Raw genomic sequence first — 23582 nt, 5'->3', positions numbered from 1 at the left:
AAAAAAAAAAAAGGGGGGGGGGGGGACTCCTCACGCTGGACTCTGAAGATGGGAAACTCGCGAAACTCGTAACAAAATCTGGCACGATGCCAGCGCTTCGTGTACGGCGGAGAAGTTTGTCTAAAGGAGCGTAGCGCATGCGCAATATTATCCTTAGCTTTGGATGGCGAGTTTGGACAAAGATTGTATAAGTGTGTACGCGAAGCGTATAAGTTCTTTGGTCCAACTGCGTGAAAAATTATTTAATTTAATTGTGCTAACCTAAAACTGCATACTAAATATAAATAATTATTGAAAACGTGCAATTTGACTGAAATTTGCTTTTGCCTTTATTTTTATTAAACAGTTTTCACAGTACTAAATCCGTGATACGACCAATAATTACGAAATCTATCCTCGTTGATTTTTCGTGCTTGTGATCACATGACACAAAGAAACTTGCGCGAATTATAATTAAATAAAGTATATGTAACAGACAGACAATAAAATTTTTTATAAATAGTCAGGAAGGCAGTTTTTTTAAGACAGATAATATGTTCCTTGCTATGACAGATAAAAATAGATGATCATGTGGTCAGTTACAATAATGTATCTTGAATCTGGGACCCCTTGAACCTTATCAGCTAGTACCTCAAATTCTATTTTAGTATTAAAAAATGTGCGAAAGTATGCAAAACATTAACTAGTAGACCATAAATAAAAAAGTGTGATTGTAAAGGCAGGAAAAAAGTAACTTATCACAGGCTGTTACATACAGCAAAATCCTCTTTATCCACGTTTCTATCCTTCGACAACAACAAAAGGACCTTTCCATAGTTTAAAATGCGTATTTGACATCTGAGCTGTAATTACCAAATTTTGTGTAACTTCTACACAACATTAATGAGACAATTTTCAACCACATCATCTTGCTGCATGCAGACATCAGATCTTATCTACACCACTAGCTTCTACACAGAGAAATCAGTGCAGTGCACAATAATGGAATCATTAATTTTCAACTATGGAAGTGAGTTGCGCTACCACTAATCGGTTTAAAAATATAATTTAATAATTTTTTTAGAAAATAAATTATTTAATACATTTAAGTTCATTTAGTTAAAAAATATTTATAGTTAATATTTAATGATGTCCTTCTAATTTTTTTTTTCATAGCCACTATATGTGAATGGTACAAGACCAACGGCACCTTCTGCAGCACAAATTAATAATCAAAATACTGTTGAGCAAAACGAAGCAACAACTACAACGTAACCTAAAGCATTTTCCATGAGGACTAAAAATTTCTTTAGTTCAACTTTTTGAGGGACTTGGTGCAAGAAATGAAAGTTGAGATCCAAAAAATCATTGGCAAGAGCTAAGTAAAATTAGAAAAAATAAAATAAAAATCAGTGACACTATTCAACTCACACTCCAGGATTGGTGTTACATTTGTGCCTCGTTCTTACACTTTAAAAAGATATACAATCAAGAATGCATTATTATTGTAATTATTGTTTTGGGAAATTAAGACTTTGATTTTTGCACTTGGTCCCTAAATTTAAAAAAAAAAAAAAAAAAAAAAAAAAAAAAAAAANAAAAAAAAAAAAAAAAAAAAAAAAAAAAAAACTGTACATATGAATGTTATGATTTTTAGTTATCATTCTGGCTTTCAGGTGTTGATTGTATTTCACTCTATTTTGTAAATAGTATTCCCAATTGAATACTAAACTTTATTGTTGTTAATATGTTTAATCACCATTTTCCTTCAGTTGGGATTCAAACCATTCTAAGGTTGAAAAAATTGCGTTTGGTTATAAATGGCAGTTTTTTTTTCTTCATTTTTTTCCTCGACAAGAAGTTGACATTTGGCCCTCATATTAAACAGCTGCGAAAACGCTGTGAGAAAACTATGAACATGTTACGCGTCATTTCAAATACGCATTGGGGTGCAGATCGTATTGCTTTACTACAGATATATCGGGCACTTATTCTATCGCGTATTGATTATGCTTGTGCAGTATATGGCACTGCCTCAGCTTCTCACCTTAAAAGGTTGGATACAGTGCATCATACTGCCTTGCGTATATGTAGCGGCGCATTTCGTACTTCTCCAGTTGAAAGCCTATATGCTGTGTGTCACCAATTGCCTCTAGATTTGAGACGCATGCAACTCGGTCTAACGTATTATTTTCCCGTAATCTCATCCACATCACATCCTCTTAAACGTGAAACACTTCCAGGGAGTTTAGAGCGGATTTATGATGCTCGACCCTCACATGTTCGCCCTTTTAATGCTCGCATGTGCTCGCTCAACCAATCATTCAATATCTGTAACTCAACTACACAATGTGTCGATCACTCGCCTATTCCACCTTGGAACGTTTCACACTATCATTTTCATTCTCCATTCGATGTACATAGTAACTCTCATGTTACGGCTATCGTTTTTCAGCAACTATACAAAGCTCATCGTCATTAATATTGTCAATATGTTCCGGTTTTCACAGATGGCTCAAAATCTCCTGACTATGTAGGTTGTGGTATTGTTATTGCTGACGACACCTACAGTTATAAAATACCAACTACGTGTTCCGTATTCACCGCTGAAGCCGTTGCAATTCTGTTGGCATTAAGGCTTATTTCAGCTAGTTTGAATCGGAAGTACTGCGTTTATTCGGATAGTATGAGCGTATTGCGCCAACTTAAACATTTTGACAATGAAACTCATCCCATTTTGTGTTTTATACAGCATTTGCTATTTAATCTTCATAAGAATGGTTTGGACATTTTGTTTTGCTGGGTTCCAAGTCACGTAGGAATCCCATGCAATGATTTAGCCTATACAGCAGCGCGATCTGCTACTACTGCTTTAAATTTATCTATACCATTCTCAGATATAAAAATACATATTAAAAAGTATATAAAATCTTTATGGCAGCAACAGTGGGATAACCAAGTGAATAATAAGTTGCACGCTCATAAATCAAATTTGGAACCCTTTCCTGTGTTGCGATTACGTAGTGCAGATGTTAAACTTACCCGGCTGCGAATCGGACATACCAGACTGACCCATCTACATTTGTTGTTTGGTGAACCACCTCCTCAATGTAACACTTGTGATGTTTTACTTTCGATTCACCATATTTTAATCATTTGCCCATGTTTTAACAGTCATCGTCTTACCTTTTTTGGTAGTTCTATTTTATCTATGGGAGATTTGTTGGGTGACTCTCATCATCCTAACATTTTTGCATTTTTACGTGCTATTGGCATTTTAAATTGTATATAAGTTTATTCTGTTCATGAATTTATTCACTTTTAGAAGGATATTCTTACTTTTACACTATTTTAAATGTCTTTCAAAATTTTACTGTGCTTTAACTTTGACCTGATTTTAATCCAATATTACCGTTGATTGTTTCTATACGTTTTTATCAATTTTTAATGTGATTTATGGAAAATATGTATGCACTTTAATTTTGACAAGTATAAACATATTGTTTGGCGCAGTATATTCACATTTGGATCTTGTGCTATTAAACTCTACATTCAATCAATCAATCAATCAATCTTCTTTTTATTCCTAGCATTAAGTTATCATAGGAACACACACACTCAAACTTCTATTATAAAAATATAAAAATGATTATATCTATTCTAATATTAGGATCCTAAACACTTTTGTTTAAAAAATTAGGGAAAAAATACAGAAAAATGAGCTTAAAATTTAAAAAAATTTAAAATCCCATTTTGTGGAGTATTTCTCTAAAACTAACAATAAGTGAAAATATTATAAATTCGAAGATTTAAAAAAAAATTGAAATAAAGTTCTTTTTTTCAAGTTTTGTTTAATAATAATTGTCCTGTTTGGACATAATTTTTATAGCAAGCTATCACACATTTAAACAAATTTACTAAGTTAATAATTATTTAATCAAACTGCTATACAGAAAGTTAAATCCATGGGATTTTTGTTTTGTTTGTAAGCTAGAAAATAAGCAAAAAAAAACTTTCTAACGCATCTTTGGATTGTTACAATAACGCAGAGCTGCGGTGGGTTAGGGGTTAGAGTGTTCGTCTCCCAGTGAGGTGAGCCACGTTCAAATCTCAGCACTGGCTGGCTTATAAAAATTCTACTTCGGGCTCAAACAGACCACAGTGCTAACTTAAAATATCCTAAGTGGTAGACTGATCATAGTGGTAGACCCCTTACCGTCGGCTAAGGGTGGAAGGTTTTCCTCTCCATGTAACATAAATGTGGGTTAGATCCATTAAAAAAAAATCCTCCATAAAGGCTAGTCTGTCCTAGTACTTGTTCTAGAAGTTCTTTTGTCTTCTGGGCTGGGTTCAAAATTACAAGGCTTAGGGAGTTGAACATTGCTAGTCACAAATTCAAAATTGGGTCGGGTGATTGGTTATTATAGAAAATAAAGCAGAGCACAATGTATAAAAGTACACTGTTAATGTCAAAATACAGAATATAAAGCTAAAAATTCATTTTTCATTCTGTTTCAGTACAATAATGATCAACTGTCTTTTTTAACTAGACTCTTTGACAGAATGTGTTCTTTATTATAAGTCCCGCAGTGGACTGATCGTTACGACACGGTTCCCAGCAGTTCACCGAAGTCAAGCATCACTGGCTGCGTTCAGTGTGCGGGTGGGTGACCACTTGGATCAGTCTGCGTAGGGACCGAGGGTGTGCGGTATTGGTCCTCGTTAAACTGTGCTACCGTAAAGTGCTCGACTTCGCGTGCAGGTCGTCGGGCTACCGAAGCGGAGGCGCCATCCCCTCTGCAGAGGATCAAAATTGTGATGGCATGTCTTCGGATCATCCTCAGGGATGTTTCCCAGACCGTCGCCAATAGCCCATTGTGCAGCTCTAGTGCGACGTAAATTAACAACAACAATATTTATTATAATATGTTCTTGAATCTAATCTTTGATAAAAATACAAATGCATATTCATTAAATTTTATAAACAAGGTTATAATTGAAGCCACAAAATTTTGTTTTGAAAATCTGCAGAAACAACATTGAACGCGAGTTTTAATTAAAATAATTGATAAATACATATTTTCAATTTCATAAACAAACTTTACACAGTAGCAATTGAAGTCTAAATGACAAGTTCAATGAAATTATGTCAACTAAACTAAAGTAAAATGTTTTAACGACTTTTTAATTTCTTAACAAAGTTGATACTTATCAATTATAGTGTTTCTCCCTGATTTCACTATTTCCTTATCTAATAACAAGGAAAAACTAGTTTTGGTATGTAGAGAAGACTACAGGTTAAAATACAACTTTTTAAGCAAAGAATCCTGAGGGGGTTAATGAAATTAATATCCAATTTAAAAAAATTAAATTGCAATATGATTTATTCAAAAACATTGAATAATTACAAGTTTTTATGGTTTTAAATATCAACCAATTTCAATAAAAATTTGAAAAGTGGATTTATGCTTTTAAAAATTTTCAATTAGATTTCTTTCAGAGTTTCTGTTTGTTATCATTTTGGGGAAAATTTGAACCTGCTTTTATGATTTATTCTTTTCACATACCAAATAGAATATCATAATTTATAAAGTGAATAAGTGTGGTTTTGAAATTTGTGGTTATGAATATTTAGTGGATATGGGTAATCAGAGCCCAGAATCTCCTGCCATTTGAAATTATTCAAGCTAATAATAACTCAATTACACAAAAAGTAATTTATTAAACAAGACAAGCAAACCTTACAGACAGAAGAAACTACAACATTGTGTAGAAATAAACAATATGCAAATATAAAACTTTGGAATCACATTTAATAAATCCTGAGACAACAGAGACAAAAATACATAGAAACCGGTAAATTATTTACAATATATTTCATTCAGAACAATTAAAATTTAGTAAACATCGTGTTTTTAATATAGAATCACAGGATTGAAGTATAAGGCATCAGAAGCTCTACTCTTATTTTTATCACATAGGTTTCCCCCCTCGGAATCTGCAGATCCCGACAAAAATTTAATTTAAACTACAATATAAAAATATTTAATAAATATAAAAGCATTGGTTCCTTTTCACCATAATAAATAAATTTAGAACAAGTTCAACAAAGGGTGATGAGGAAAATAGATTTTTGGACGGAACTGAAGATGTAAGGCATAACAATTCATCTGACTGGAGTCATTGGAAGGTAAGGAGATTGAGGAAGAGAAGTAACAGGAGCTGGAGAAGAAGATAAAACGTCTCCATTGAAATATGGCTGATTATTTTGAAATTCTTCCAAAGTTTCTGTGAACTTTGACCATTCATCAGGCTTTGGATTTGATAGTTGCTAAAAAGAGATGTTTTGAATNTTATAAATGGCAGTTTTTTTCTTCTTTTTTTTCCTCGACAAGAAGTTCACATTTGGACCTCATATTAAACAGTTGCGAAAACGCTGTGAGAAAACTATGAACATGTTACGCGTCATTTCAAATGCGCATTGGGGTGCTGATCGTATTGCTTTACTACGGATATATCGGGCACTTATTCTATCGCGTATTGATTATGCTTGTGCAGTATATGGCATGCCTCAGCTTCTCACCTTAAAAGGTTGGATACAGTGCATCATACTGCCTTGCGTTTATGTAGCGGCGCATTTCGTACTTCTTCAGTTGAAAGCCTATATGCTGTGTGTCACCAATTGCCTCTAGATTTGAGACGCATGCAACTCGGTTTAACGTATTATTTTCACGTAATCTCATCCACATCACACCATCTTAAACGTGAAACACTTCCCGGGAGTTTAGAGCGGATTTATGATGCTCGACCCTCACATTTTCGCCCTTTTAGTGCTCGCTCAACCAATCATTCAATATCTGTGACTCAACTACACAATGTGTCGATCACTCGCTCATTCCGCCTTCCCCACCAGAATTATATCAGTGATGGAATTAGATGAATGGATACCACTAGTTGAATCATTGCTGATTTGTGCGAAGCCGGGAGAGTTGTGTTAAGATCACCGTACTTTTTGAGTGCAGCATATGAGAGGTTTATTAACTTCACGGTCGTAGTCGCTCCTGTGTTGCCTTTAGCAGTCGAGTGTACGTAGGCCGAAGTTGTGCTTAAACGAGACTGAGTAGCAACAGTGCGAGAAGGTGGATTGTGTTGCAGTCACAAGTAGCAAGTCAACTGTTTAATGTGGATCATCCATCGATGTAGGCGTTACTGTCCAGATAGGCGTGTTCACATCGAAGTGGGCGTTACTGCAAAGGTAGGCGTGCTCACATCACGTCCGGGTCACCAATTTGGTAAATTAAGTTTTTATAAACATTAAAACAAATTACCAATTGAAATTTAAAGAATAAATTTAATATGAACATAATTAAGAATTACAAATAAAAATACAGAAAGTTAAATGAAATTAAGATTATTGTAGAGCCATGCATCACCGACCAGCTAACGAGGTAAACTGATGTGTAGCGTCGGTTGCTGGTCGAAAACTGGTTTCACATGAGTCACTGCAAGTTAAAGTTAAAGTGCTTTTTTTGGCATGGTTGCCGAGGCACATACTAAAGGACTGGATGGTTGCCGAGGCACACCACACGTCTCCATAGAAATATGGCTGATTATTTTGAAATTCTTCCAAAGTTTCTGTGAACTTTGACCATTCATCAGGCTTTGGATTTGATAGTTGCTAAAAAGAGATGTTTTGAATGAGCTTAGGGAAATATTTGTATTTTGTAATTATATCAATCACAGAAATGCAAATTGAATAATATATAAACTATAATTTTAAAAAAAATTCTAAACAGTTATTTTTCATGAAAATTTTCCAACGAAACAACTAAATATATAATATATTTAAATTCAGACTACAAATTCAACACGTACACAACTAGAATATTTTTTACAACTATTTTTGTAAAATTTGCTCATGCTTAGCAACATTTATTTGAGTCACATTATTTATTCTTGCAATTATATAAATAACAATATAACATATAGTTTAAACAAGTTACAATTTTTTCTTTATTATTCCTAGCTGTACGTAAAAAATAATTAATTTTGAACACAAGAAGTTTTTAATTAAAAAATGTTGGCATGCAATTAAATACAGTATTGGTGATACAGTATTATCTAGTAAATACAGTATTATCTCATATACAATCAAACTTATTTCAGGGCTGTTAAAATATTTTTATGATGGGGAGGTAGCATCATTTTAGTATTAACAATATTTTGGCCACATGAGATACATTCTAATTTTGCAATGAAGGAGGGATATTTAACCCATAAAAGAGAGAAAATTGATTTATTATTTGGAGAATATGGCCATACTTAGAAATAATGAAATAAAGAAAGGAAGTCCCTTTAGAGCGACCAAGAGAATCATTCTCTTAACATCAAGAATTTCTGTAAAGTAACGGTTGAGGCTGAGAGGTCGAAGCCCCAAGTTTGAAGACTTTTCTTCTTCTTGTAAACATAAAAAATCTTGCAGTTCATTCTTTAAAATGCAATTATAAAATACAATGATTTAATAATTGCCTCTGGCATTTTGTGTAAATTTGAAAGAAAGAAAAATCTCTTATTTTTATTATTTTGCAATTTTTAATATAAAGTAAAACCTCCATTATTTGAAGTCATTTAGTCTGAATCTACTTCAGGTAATTAAAATGTTAAGAATATAGAGGTAATATGTTTTAATAATAAATTCTGAAAAAATCTATTTATTTTATTATAGTGCTGTTTGTCTTCAAATTTAATTTTGTTGTTATTGTTTCTATTGCTTACTTGCCAATATCAACAAGCCCGCTCGAAGCGAATTTAAGTGAAGAGGGTGCGTTTTTTTCTTTTTCAGTGGCTCCATCTATTGCTAAGAATGTGATTTCAGTCACAGACCGTTTTATATTGCATACCCATTCATTCATCCACAAATCTTAATTTTGACCGGAACCAGAGAACGATCAATATTCAATTTAATACCCCCAGAGGTATCAATAAACTTAATTTTAATGTGACGATTAATTTAATGTCTTTTTGTATAATTGGTATAACAATATGTTATTTTCAAATACATTTGCCATCTAGACAGCAGTCTTTTTTTTTCATTAAGCATCATTTGCTTGATTTCCTTAATTTATTTTCGTTACAAGCTTTTTAAAACTTTTTTTCTGATTCAATTATCACTTAATATATATTTCTTTCACAATTAACATAATTCACTTCTTTCTAGTAGATGGAAAAGGACAACTTATTATGCTCAAACTAAACTATACTATTACTGATGAAAGGATGAAAATTATAATATTCTTTTGAGAACAAAAGCAATCTACTTAACTAACTAATAAAACATTAATTTATAAATCATATAAAAAGCATGTTATTAAAAAAAAAATCTTTAAAATTGGTATTGGAACGAAAAAGGCTCAGATAATTGAGGTTTTATTGTATTTTTTAAGATTATTTAATTATAAAATTTTTTGTGAGATGCATCTAATTTTATCGTAAATATTTAGCTTTATTCATGATATCAGGTTTCAAAAAATTAATTTTCAATGACTCGTCTATTATAGTTTTGTTATACTTATTAATTCCTTTTAATTAATTAGTTTTATTAGTTTTTTTTCCATTATTGAAACAGCTTTGTCTTCATCTTTCTTGCTCAAGTTTAATTAATTATGCTCAAAATCTATTTCATGAATCTCTAACTATGCATTTGTTTATATTTCCTTCAGTTCTCAGGAATTATTTCGCATATCAACTGTTGTGTGTAACTTTTGTGTAAATAAGTGTATATTTATATATTTTGATACTCTTTTTCTGTATATTTAGTGCCATTTTTTCCTTTTTATTGCAATATTACTGTGAATGTGTGCAAATTTTTTTCCTTCATCTTTTTTATTCATGCATATATGCAATTCTACTTAAGCTGAATATTCTGGAAGCTTTTTGCTTTTGTAATCGATAGTTTTTTCTTTGGTTGTCGAAGCTTATAAGGAAAACAATTGTCATATTTAAAATAAATTGGGATTTATTTTATTTATGCATATAGTAAGTATAAATTAATTTGTATTATAAAATTTTACTCTTTAATATAAACAATTTACGGTGAAATAAATGTTTTTATACAAAATCCCTATTTTTTGTATTTGATTGATCTCCTATTTAGTAAAAAAAAAGTGTTTCATGCTATTTTAAATGAAATAAAAATTGTGATTTTAAATAACAATACTTTCTTTTATTAATAATGCTGATCAAAGTTCTTTTTAAAAAAATTAATTTTAAATAACTACAGGTTAAAAGTATGTTTAGACATTTATGCTCGTTTTTTACTTTAGGTGTGTTTAATTTTCCTCTATTTTATGCATTTGTTATTTCAAAACCTATATGATACTATATAAAGTGAACAATTGGCAATAAGTTTTATTTATAAAACCATGTGCTTTGGGTCGATTGATTGTACACTTTCTGTGCATTCTATATGTTTTGTCCTTCGTAATAACTTTTACCGAAATGTATGATACTAGCCATTTTTATACCACTGGTATATGAATAAAATTTTTGTTACTCATAAGTTTTGTTTATTCCATGCAACTTATAAGTAAAATACATTTGTCCTGTTAGTTAAAATAAACTTTCAAAATATTGGGTTTACAAATAAGTTCCCGCTGTTTGTAACAAGATGGCATTACAAGAAGGTTGAGCAGAAATCGATTGGTGTTAAACGTCTTATTGTAACTTTGTTCATCTGGTAGCAACATAATTTTAAAATATTACTGATTGCTTATTAACATTACGTAATTGTTTTCTTGCAAAAATGTCAAATTTTGTGCCAAATAGCGTCATTTGTGGGAACTTTTGATTTACTTCTTTAATTTGAAGAAATCTGCAGCTGAGGCGAATCGATTACTTGGAGAAGCATATGGCGAGGCTGCTTTAAGTGAGAGATGCTGTCTTGAGTGGTTTCAGAAGTTTAAAAGCGCTGTGTTTGACATGGAAGACAAAGAACACAGTGGAAGGCCGAAATTGCCCGAAGGCAAGGAATTAGAAGAAGATTCATCCCTAACGGAAAAAGAACTTGCTCTTACATTACAAGTGACTCAGCAAGCAATTTCATATCGTTTAAAATCGTTGGAAATGATCCAAAAAACAAGGAAGTTGGGTTCCATACGAACTGAAGACAAGAGACATTGAACTTAAATTTTGCATGGTACTTGATTTTGCTACTTGGAAGCACATCGATGGGAAGTCCTACCCCATCCGCCGTGTTTGCTCTTTCTGATTATCATCTATTCCTGCCGATGGCACATGGTTTATCTGAGTAGAAATTTACATCATTTGAGGAAACCAAGGAATAGGTCAATTCGTGGATATCCTTGAAAGATGAAGAGTTCTTCCGGCGTGGTGTCCGAATGCTCTCAGAAAGACGGGTAAAAGTAGTATCAAGTAATGAAAATACTTTGAATTAAAGATAATGTACTGTTTTCTCACAATAAACTGCTAATTTTGATAGAAAATAGCAGAAAATTATTACTCAGAATACTGCGTTTCCCTCTACGCGAAAAAAATCTCTTAGTCTTGTAGTCACTGTAGTCTTAAACGTGTCAACTAGGTTACCTCTAATATTCGCAATTTCTTACTGCTTTTCTAATTGAGCTAATTTTAACTTTTCTAACTCTATTTCCTGTTCTGATTCTGGTTTCGCTTTTTCTAACTTTTCCCTTTTTTCTTCCAAAACATTCTCAATTAAATCACTCAAAAACTCAATATCAGTTTTAAATGCCTCACTAGATTCAATTAAGCCCTTTAAATCCACTATTTTAGCATTTTCTGGAATTATTAAATCCAATTCTTCTGCAATAGTAACTAACTCATCCTTTTTAAAGTTCAACTTAAGGGCCATTTTTATAATTTGCTATTGCAAGAACTACACTTTAAAATCAGTAACTCTATCAACTACTCGCCGCGTTTTCATCGAAAGCAATTCTCTAAACTAAACGCTACTTAACAAAGTAAACTAACTCCACTAAAGCAATACACATAATAAACCAAAAGCATCACAGTTCACAAATTACAATTAAGTGAAAATTTCACTTACCCCTATAACATAAATCACCATCATCACTGGACTGAAACGTAGCTGCCCTTCAGAGATCGTTCTTTACGAAGCAGATCTGCAACCTCTTAACTTCAGAAGGCAAGCTAATTTAGTGAAGGCCTCTTTGCCTACAATAAACTTTCCAGTTTAGACCAAGGCAATTTAACTGCTATTTACCTAAATAATTGGACCTGCAATCAAAGGCTAAAGAAAAACAGTCCTTTTAGTCATGTTAAATCACAACTGTTAATCGCTGAAAATATTGAACCTCTTTATCTTCATAGCAATCTTAGTACTTGCTTGGATCTTTCCAATGTTANACATAAATCACACTCAAAAGGGGAACAACATAGCTCTTTCGCTGTATCGGGATCGTTGTCCAAACGAAACCAAAACTGTAACTCAAAACACAGAATTAAATATTATGATTCGTAAGTTCGCATAACCAAGCTCCGGGTCTACTGACCATGTTTTGGATCTCGATAACTCTATTTTTTAAATACTTCATTAATTATAACACCACAAAATGGACTGTAATTTTTCTCACAATTTATTGTGCTCTCTACTTCACAACTATCACTCTCGTTCTCTTGTTACATATGTTTCTCTAGATGGCGCTACAACCGTGCGGATACAGAGCGTATCCCCAGAAGTAGAAAGTGCCTAAAACTGTGACGTACGTCGCGGAACAAACGAAGTCTTGCAGAACAATTTGTATCTTGAATAAGTTACAGCGTTTTCCTGGGAAACCCCGCCTACCTGCCTCCGGTAATCTTGCGATCACCATTTTTATCAAGAGAGCTTCTAAAGCAAGCCGTAAAAGAATTAAACTAAGTGATTTCCAATTTCATAAAGTTTATGACTTTTGCATTTTCCATTCCCATTTCAGAAGCAATTTGTGAATCGTGGGGATCCATGATTGACAGGATTTTTTCTAAAAGATCAAATGCTTTCGATGGAGATGAAGTTGTTGGAACAACAGACCAGCGAATGTTTGTGTTTGCAAATGGTGCACCATTTGGGCACTTGTCCCTTCGAAAGATATTTAAGGCAGCCCTTATTTTAATGTTCGGACCTTCGAATCATAGGCATTTTATTAATAATTCCTCATCATCATCGTCGTCATTAACAAAATTTGTACTTCAAAAGTGATTGAAAAAGTAACAAATCAAGAATGTTTGCCTTGGTTTAAAAAATAATGTAGTGTATCTGTGTACGATCTTGTATTTTAATAAATGAAAATATAGTATTTTAACGTAAAGTTAACTTTTTTTTTGCTGTGAAATGCTTGCAGAACATTTGTATAAATCAATAAGTCCTGTTGCGGAACATTTGAAAATATTCTGTTTATGGGGCATAATCTAACTTATTCAACTCAATGGTATAATTAATACAATTTAGTATTTGTTATATTTCAATATTTAAACATTCATAAGACTATCATGAATTTGCATAGTCTACTATGACTACTATCATAAATTTAAATAAATAATCAATTGAAAGCTTAATAAGGAAATAAACTGTCTGTTTCTTAAGATATATAGGTAACCATGGTATTTTTTCTTTCAATTAATACAGCAAATATGATTGAATATTTTTCCGATGCTACGGTTAATTTTCTTCCTCATAATTTTTTTTATCTTGTTATTCTAGTTATTGTCCTCAATTGCATTGACTTACGCATAAAGAGTTATGCGCTGTTTGAGTGGGAGCGGCACCAAATGGTTTCTATGGAAACTCAAACAAAACTCAGGTGCTTCAGATGAGAACATGGTGGTTCCGCTATGGTGGGCCTGGATTACCACCCTCGCTTTTATGGAATATTTATAAATTTATTTCTTATTATTTGTTTTTATGAAGTCGAAAGTACAATACTTCAAGGAGAATTAAGAACCAATAAGGTATGTTTATTATAGAGTGTGTTCATGATTTCTTTAAGTAATAATTGTTTTTAAATACTGCTTCATTAATTAATCATACATACTTCAACGCCTTATAGTTTGGTTGCTTGTTTGGAAAATAAAGTCATTTTCCTCCCTCAAAAATGAAACTGCCCTCATTATTAATTTACTTTTTTGTGTTATTCTCATTTAAAATAATGTTTATTATAAACTGTTTTAAAATCGTTTTTTTTTTTCATGCGCTTTTGCAAATTATTACAATTACAATTTATTACAAAACTAAGAATCGCATTTTAATAAGAAATGGACCGAGCCCACTTTCTTAAAAAGCAACTTGCTTATAATGTTGACTGCTGCACTGCAATTATAATTGTTATTATTTCAAAAAGAGGAAAATTTTTCATGTTTGTATTTTACAGTATTGTTATTTCTAATGCACCAATCTGTAAATTCAATAAAATAGGACTTCTTATAGTTGTTAAATTAAATGTCGGAAAATATCTAATATAATATAATGATGATATATTATCAAATAAATGTTTTCGAACAATACATTTTATGATTTTAAATAATGTTTAATTTGATAACATGCATAACGATAAACTTAACCGTTTATTGCTAACATTTAGCTATTAAGTAATAAATAAAGGATAATAATAAATGATAAGAAACTAGTCGTGCATTTTATATTACTAATATAAATGTTCTTAATAATATTGATTTTAGGTTATATAGAATGTCTCGTAATTATCACCCTTAATTTATATATTTAGAATCCTAGGCAAAATTTAACTGAAATTAGTTAGAAAATGGGTGTAGTTTTAATTAATATTTAAGCGAGAAACAAAATGAAAATTGTACAAATATTTTTGGAGAAAGTCTGGATTAAAAACAGTTTAATTGCCGGATGAAATACGGGAGTATTTTTAGTAATTACGTTTCATTCAAACTCAACTCAAAAACTCAACAATTTTTTTACCTCGCTTAAAAACTAATTGAACCCATAATAAGTAAGCAGTTTTTACTTCATTTTTGACAAAATTCTAAAAGTATATATTAAGGTTGGTGATTAATGGACACCAAGACAATACGTAACGATAAACATTAGTTGATTAATTTTAACAAAAATAAGAGTTTTTTTTTAAGTAACATATTAAGGATGTGCTCCAAAGTTAGCTTTGGGCTACTTATAGTTCAACGCTCCTTGAAAAAATACAAATATTCTAATTCTAAAAAATAAAATTGTCTTATTCTAAAATGCAAATTTTAACAATTATGATTTTGTTTGTAAGGAATGAATCGCATGGTTTTCAACAAATCAATTAAGCCCTTATTTTAAAGAAATAGTCAGTGAAAAAATAAACGGACCACCGATTAACTTTTAATCTAATGATCTGATCTTCACATTCTAAGACTAAATCTAGGTTCGAGGGGGTGACCTAAAATATATTAATTAGTTAGTGTAGACGATATTTTAAGTTACAAATATCAGATACAAAAACGTATTTTTTCTGAATAAGCATGCTTTTTGTTTCGTTGAATTTAGATTTCTAACCCTCAAAAATATAGGAGATAGCCGCAATCTGGGAAATATGGTCCTAATAGTTTGATTTCATTAATGTTAATTTTACTTTTTGCTTATTTCACCATATCTCGAGTTTTTAAGAGAATTGAAAAATTTTTGAGCACAATTATAAAATTCGTTTATCTAAACATAATTCCATTCAAAATATAACCTATAGCAGGGATGGCGAACCAATGGCACGCGTGCCATTTATGGCACGTGACACAATATTTTGGGCACCCCACCGATCGCAATTGTTATTGCACTATGAATTGTTATTACACAAATGTTATTACATTATGAAGCATATGTAACAATTAAATTAAAAATCACAAAAACAAACAAAATAATAAACAACTATTAATAAAAGAATTAACAATTAATGCTTAAAAAACAATTAATAACCGTAAAAAACAAGTTAACAATAAGTAACTAGCAAAAAAAAATTAACAGTCTTGCTTAAACTAACATCCTACAACCTAATATAAGTTATTTGTCATCTAATCTGCAGCAACAGAAGTCACACTGATGTTACTTCAAGTTGAATTACACCTATAACTGAGACATTGCCAAAATGTATTATTTTTCTTCAATGTAAATAGTTTTGAGTTGATAGTATTTAGTATTATTATTTTCCCAATAATCACTAAGTCAAAATTACTTGACGGCACGTCTATGACATCATTGAACAGTTTTTTAGAAAAAATGGCACGTTAGTGTATAAAAGTTCGCCACCCCTGACCTATAGTATACTTTTAGTACTTTGATAAATGAGTTTTATAAGTGTGTGAATTTTTTTTATAAACTTAAAAATTCTCGAGTAAGCAAAAAGTAAAATTAACATTAAAGTCAGAACTTTGGACCGCTGTCCTGAACAAACTATTTAAACCATATTTGCCAGATTGTGGCAACCCCCTTTATATTTAGGGTCGAAAATTCAAATCGGTTGAAAGATGTATTTATTCAGGTACATTGTGTCTGATTTTGTAGCTTAAAATATCGTCTGTACTAACTCATTAACATAGTTGAGGTCACCCCCTCCAACCTTTAAGATGGATTCCTAGAACGCGAAGATCTGATCAAAAGTTATTCAGGAGTGATTCGTTTTTTATTTTGAGCACTGCACATATAATATTTATCTTGTACTTTTTTTTACTGGCACGCATCTGTGCAAAAAGAATAACTATATGTCTTAAACCAATTATATGTCATATTTAAAAAAAAAAAAACTATTTCTATATTTTTTTCATCCGATGTAAAAAGATTATAGTAACCGAAATTTCTTATCAAGGGTGGTGTTTTAAACAGGCTTTTTTCATGTTTAATATAGATAGGCAATTGTACAAACGAATTTGAAAATAAGAAAGAGGGGAAAACTTTTTAGCGATATGGTTGCAGACGAGAAATCTTCTTAAATTAAAATAAGCTAAAATTACTTTTCAAACCGAAAAAAACTAATGGAATTTGTGAAATACTTCTCGAGGAATAAAAATAAAACTTTTTGGAAATTTTATTGTTCAGAAGCTCTTCAGCTGATTTCTTTCAAGTTTTGAATTTCACAATTTGAGAATTTATGTAAGAACTAATGGCCTGCGCCACCTGCTCGCTAACGCTCGCCAACCCCCGAAAATTGCTACACAATCTTATATGGTTTGCTTCTTAAACCAAGCTCGCTTAGCTCGCTACTAACTTAGGTACATTGCAAATGCACAAAGTTCTAAGAATTCAAAACAATCATTAAAATCCATATAAAAACTTTTCTTTTTTAAAAAAATTACATCTTTTCAGTAAGAAGGTTGAACTCCGACCCACCCCAGGGGGGTATACGGAGATAAAAGTAAAATTATTACAATAAAATTTCTCTAAAAACTAAAGTTACAGTAAAATTTCACCAAATGACAGTGGTGGTGATCAGTTAAAAGTGGATTAACAATAAAGTTTGACAATTAAAAACATGTGTTAAAGGCAATGAAACCCAATAGCGCCGGTGTAAATGTCGAGAATTAAATGATTATAATAATAAGGAAACAAGAGATAAAAAATCTCAAAACTAAAATCAATGAAAGCTAAAAGTCCAAATAGTAAATGTCTAAAAGTAAAAGTCTGACTAGAAGTCTATGAAGTCTAAAATCAAAAGTAGATAAAAATTCAAAATGTAAGGCTAAAAGTTGATTAGTAAAAATTAACGATGACATGCTCTATTGTTGGTTCATGACTGGGGCCAGTTGATCTGGGGCTAGAATGTCCTCGAGGGTTTGTTTAATAATTTGAGTCACAATTTTCCTGCAGGTCAATATAGCGAAGAATTGATGTTCCTCTTCGCAATTATTCATGTGGGTTCCACGAAGTGCCCGGAATCTTGGACAGTGCTTAAGTAGATGATCAATGTCCTGTCTCACTCCACAGTAATTGCATGAAGCTGATTTTTTGAAATATTTTTGTTGATAGGTCCCGAACACTCCGTGGCCAGTAAGGAGCTGGTTTAAATAAAAATTGGCCTGCAGGCGCTTTATGCTTGGGTCTTTAAAAAATTTATAGGATTGTCTTCCCTTGTCACTAGACCTCCAGTCATTTCTCCAGCGGTTAAAAGTAATGTTCTTAATGTAAGATTTAATTTCGCATTTTTCACCCGGGATCTCAAAATCAATCTGGCCAAGCTTAGAGTCAGGCTTAGATCTTTTCAGTAAATACTAGGTCATTAAAGTAAATTTGAATTCAAATAAATGACATGTAATTTGTTGAACCTGTTAGAAATGTGCTATAGTATAATTCGTAATATAAATCAAAAATCGTCAAATAAATTCGTAATATATAAATTCGTGAAAAAAAGCGCTTTCGACAAAATACTAAAATAGAGATCTATCGACAAAGACTACTCACTTCTGCCTAGCTTAATAGTATGAGGTTGCCGCAGCTGATGCTCTCTGGTTATTTCCGTTTTTAAGAGAGCTATATGTTGGCATGCGACATTTTTAGCAGCAATCATTGGTCGATTCGCCGTGTAAGAGAAATAGTAACGCAGACAAAACAAAGCAAACATTGGCACCGGCGGAAAAGAAATACAGCCAAAATTTGGGGAGCCACGTAAGAGAATTATATATATTAGATCTATGTACCTAACAATCTGAACAATCTTCAATCCTTATTGAATTAAATAATAATCAATTTCTCACAAAAATATTTTTTCCAATTATCTTAAATAAACGAATTTCATAATAACAGAATTTTTTTTTATTTGCCTAAATAGTTGAAGAGTTATAACAAAGTACGAAAACATTAAAATTAACAGTAAGGGACCTAAATTGCTTTTCTGACTAAATTAACGGGACTATATTTTCCATATCAAGACTCTCTCATATTTTATAGATTAAAAAAAAATCCGTCGATAAAAAGATGTTTTATTTAGAGAAAGTACATATCTGTGGACAGTTTTGAGAATTTCAATCCCATCTTTCATCTGACTGACCTCGATAATAATTTATCAAATTTAGATAACTTTCATTTCATTTGTTTAATTCTGCTATCAACAGGGCAATGACAAGGATTTTCTTTCTCCTTTGAAGTTAGAGCTTAGGAAAAATTTTGGTAAAAAGAAACACTAATTGTTTACATTAAACAATTTTTTTTTCTCTTTTTCTTAAAGAAACATTTTAGAAGAAATAGAAAAATGAGATGGATGCGACAATCATAAATCATTTACAGCTGTACAAGAAGTTACACTTGGAACTGGATCAATGGAATACGGAGGGAAAAAAATACTTAATGGATCCTTTTGCTGCTTGAAATAGATTCACTAATCGATTCTCCAGTTGTACGAATCATGGTGAAATAAATTGGAACAAGTGACATATCGTGCAGGAGTTAAATCAGTTTAACGTTCGGAAACTCGTGTTGTCATAGATTTATGTTTAAACAAAGTGTTAAACTGTTAAATGAACAGCAATTCATTTCGGAAAGATAATTAAGCATTTCGTTAGTATTTATTGCTTGTTTAAAGCTTAAGAAAAATAGATCTGTGAATAATCCAACCAAGGCAATATAGGAAGTGTGTCGATGCAAATTAACGGTATACTTAAAATATATATTTTTTAAAAATACTTTTTACAAATAAAATATTTTCGAAATTTTGGTTCTTAATGTAAATTTTCATATAAAGGTATTTAACAATTCAGTACGTAAATATAAATTATAGAAATTGATTCAATATTTTTCTTTTTTTGATGATTAAAAAATTGCAAAGGATTTTAAAAATTAAACAATGTTTTTCATTGGAAAAAAATCGATTGCTGCTTTTTTAATAAGGCTCTAACTTTAAGATGAATAATAAAATAATAAACAAATAAATATTTTTCAGTACTACTCTTTAAAATTTTTGAGGTATGATAAGGCTTACAACTTCTAATGTTCAACTCCGTAGCCTGGTAATTTTGAACCCAATCCAGAAGACAGGGAAACTCATGGATTGTGAGAAATTTGCATTCGTGGAGGATTTTTTGATGAAACTGATCCGCATTTGAGTTACACGGTGAGGAAAACCACCCACGGTTAGCCTCGCGGCAAAAGGACTCTAACCAATCATCCGTCTACCACTGAGGATATTTTATGTCAGCACTGTGGTCGGTGAGAGCCGGGTGCAGAATTTGTATCGATCAGTCATCGCTGGGATTCGAACCCGATTCTTCTTATTAAAAGACGAACGTTCTATCCACTGAGCTACCACGGTTCAATGTATTAACTTCTTAGGAACGAGAAAAACAACAACATGTTTTTATGGTCTTATTAACTCCCTTTTTTGACTGAAATCAATGACCGCGTTAAATTTTTTTATAGCTTAAATATAGACAAAAATCACGCATTGTAATATCAGGATTTAGGTGTGATACTCTATCACTTAGATGTTTTTTGCGCAATAAATTACTATTGTCTATATAAGCTCTTTTCTACTTTTTCAAATATATAAAGACATCAAATATATAAAGACAATTGTGAACGTATTAATCAATAAAAGCACTTTATTTTGAAAATATCTAATAAGGGGAATGAAATTTTTTACCATTTTATCCATAATAATTTTAGACTAGGTTTTATGTCTTACAGTTAAATTCGCAGTTCTGGAGCTGAGCCTAGTCTATTTATTAATTTGTATTTGCTGTATATAAGCTGAAAAAGGAATAAAATAAGCTGAATTGCTGTTATTTTTTGAATGAAAATTAAAAAGAACTGCAATAAACATTGTTATTAGGGAAACATAATTCTTTATTAACGAATTTAGTAATTTTATTTGTTATGAAGAACGCGACAAGGAATGCTAATGTTTTTTTATTTATTTATTATTATTTTTTTCTTCGCAATTGCGTATTCATTCCATAGTTGATTTTATTCGATATAATTTTATTACAAAAATTAATATTAAAAAAAAAATCCCGCCTTTCTTTTGCTGGCATTTTAGTTTCATAGACAACTGAAACACTGAATAAATATCTAAATATAATTAAAGGTTCCAAAAACTGTAATTAAAGGTTACTGGTTAAAAAAAAAATCCTAATCTCGGGACCCTAGGGTTCCGGGAACACTATTTGGGAATCGCTGTTCTGTATTACAAAATGAGAGATCTTATTAGCATGGTGAATCTTATGAGCAAGAATTTCTACGATAATGAATCGCCAGATTTTGGCAATGCTTTTTTCTCACTTAAATATTAATTTCAGACACCTAATGTCGAAATTGTCCACATTTTTTTGATAGGGACTCTAAAAAAGTTAATGCTTGGAATAGCTCTGATTACGTTAAAACGCCGTGCTTAGCTCAGATATAGCGATATCATTAATTAAATGAAGCAAAGTTATTTTTTGATTATCTCAAATTTTTCGATATCTGTATGCAGTCTGTGGAAGAAGTTTTTCTGATTTTTTAAGACATTGTTTCAGTGTTTTATTGTGATTCTTTTTATATACAGAACTGGGCTTTCTTGGCGAGATTTTGTTTCTTATCTGAATTTGGAACGTTTGAATATACCATAGACTATCCAAAAGTGAGTAAAACATTTTAACGATATTTAGTGATATTGATATTTTCTTTATGATAATTTAACGTTATTCACCAAAGAAAAATTTTAAATTTGAAACGGTAGCGAAAATAAACTAATTTTATATTTATCCACATTTTCCCTTTTTTTCTCCTCATAACATATTTTCTTGATGTTCTTAAAAAGGAAGTAATCTTCTAAAAAAGGAGTTTACAACTTAGAAAATTAGATTTCTTGTAAATTTTAAACCTTTTTAGATGATATTTCTTAAGGAAAGCGAGAAGAAGCTCTTGTAAAAATTTGATAATTTTTAGCGTTTTGATTTAATTTTCTTTTTGTCATATACCCTTGACATAACCAATTAAAAGCTCCTTAACAGGTTACTGCAAGGAGCCTTACTAATACTATAGAAATTGTATTCCTTACATTAAGCGTATTTGGCAAACTTTTTGAAACACAAGGAAATTTAAAGTTGTTTTAAAGTTAAAGTTGTAGTGATAGAGTAAAATACTTTGCATTCTTAAGGTGATCCCAAAAGTATCACAAAATGAATCTAAGGATAAAATAAATGTACTTCAGTTTTTTTTCTTCTTATTTTTAAGTTACTGAATCTTTTGTAACAAACTTTGTTTAAAAAGCTTTTTCACCTCGGCAAGATGGTGCAGGTGCAACTCCAGATAGGATCTGTTTTTAATTGTTCTACAATAAAAGAAGAAAAAAAACGCATAAAGTGCAGACAGTTATTCGATTTTAATAGTTATTTTGGCATAATCAATTCCATATTACTCTTTACAACACTAGCAGTTAACGAAGTACATTTTTGCAATTGAAATCTGAATTAAATCATCCCAATAATTTAATTTCATTTTTCTGATGATGAATTTATTTGCAGGCTTTTAAAACGCAAAACATTTTATTGTACTACGATGAAAAAAATCAGTGGCCTGCAGTGTATCAAAAGAATAAGGTAAATATACATTATAAATCTCTCATTCCTATGTTGTACACTATTTAATTTGTCAGTAAAAGTTTTATACATAGAATACACCTCTCAACTGGATTGAATATTGCAAGTATTTTTATTCAAACAGTAAAAAAGGACTAGCTAGAGAATTTAGTCGGTCATTTTGTCAGCGTATTAATACACAGTTCTACACAGCACAATAGTTTTTCTACTTGCAACTAACGGGTGTCCCTAAATTCACGCAAGGCTAGAACTTTTTTTACCATTTCGAAATAAATGTCAATAAAAACAAACAGAGGCAGCAGAAGCAGGAAGTTTTTAATTATGAAAAACAGATCGCTTATTGAAAAAGTATAGCAATCTGATTGTTGGCTCATTTCCTGTTCGTGAAATGCCCTGGTTTGATGATCAGAATCAGTGGTCACGCAAATCATGCGAGCTTATGCTGTCTAAATATTATGACAGCAAGCTTACACCCATCAACAACCAGTCACAATTATACAAAGCGGTTATTGAAAATTTTAACAAAAGAGTGCACATGTGACAGCAAAATCGTGGAGGCCATTTACCATACATACTTTACAATATACTTTCGAAATCCGTTAAAAAAAATCACAATTTTTTATTAAAATCCTATGTTTCTATCAAAAGTAGTTTTTAAGAAATTTTTGGGATATCCTGCACTATTAATTAGATGTAATCTTTTGTTTTATTTCTAATGATAAAATATTGATTTTATAAAAATATCTCTATTAATTCAATATCTCTATAATTTGTCATTCTCCAGACGTGTAGAGAGAAAGAATCCGTATTATTTATTGAAAATGGTCAGGTGATCTACTTGAATGAGTCCACCTTTCGTTCTGGATGCATTGACCACCCCGAAGAGGACAAAAAAGACTGGCTTCGATGCCACAACGAAAGGACATTCGAGTCCAGAAGGGAAAGATGGTGGTTCATAGCCATCAGCAATTGTGATGCGAAAAATGTGAGATTTATTTATACATAGATCCTAATGACTAAAGAAATGTTCATTGCATGTTTTGCCTTTAATATATATATATATA

The 23582-nt window shown here is 31.3% G+C and overlaps 2 protein-coding genes across 2 annotated transcripts in view; both read left to right on the top strand.

Annotated features, from left to right (window-relative positions):
- The window catches only part of LOC107447762 (transmembrane protein 145-like), a 31235-nt gene extending 29698 nt beyond the window's left edge, over positions 1 to 1537 (top strand). Inside the window, exon 13 of the mRNA XM_071178708.1 lies at positions 1156 to 1537. Within this exon, the coding sequence (XP_071034809.1) occupies positions 1156 to 1254 (99 nt within the window). The 3' untranslated portion in view covers positions 1255 to 1537. The remainder of the gene's footprint in view (positions 1 to 1155) is intronic.
- Positions 1538 to 13806: 12269 nt separating this feature from the next.
- The window catches only part of LOC107447760 (transmembrane protein 145), a 31595-nt gene continuing 21819 nt past the window's right edge, over positions 13807 to 23582 (top strand). Inside the window, exons 1-4 of the mRNA XM_043040603.2 lie at positions 13807 to 13962; positions 21483 to 21557; positions 22444 to 22518; positions 23303 to 23503. Coding sequence (XP_042896537.1) covers positions 13846 to 13962; positions 21483 to 21557; positions 22444 to 22518; positions 23303 to 23503 — 468 coding nt within the window. The 5' untranslated portion in view covers positions 13807 to 13845. The remainder of the gene's footprint in view (positions 13963 to 21482; positions 21558 to 22443; positions 22519 to 23302; positions 23504 to 23582) is intronic.

The sequence above is a fragment of the Parasteatoda tepidariorum genome, chromosome 3 (assembly GCF_043381705.1).
Source record: "Parasteatoda tepidariorum isolate YZ-2023 chromosome 3, CAS_Ptep_4.0, whole genome shotgun sequence".
NCBI classification, from domain to species: Eukaryota; Metazoa; Arthropoda; class Arachnida; order Araneae; family Theridiidae; genus Parasteatoda; species Parasteatoda tepidariorum.
The sequence above is the reverse complement of the archived record's forward strand: the minus strand, read 5'-3'. Positions and strand labels throughout refer to the sequence as shown.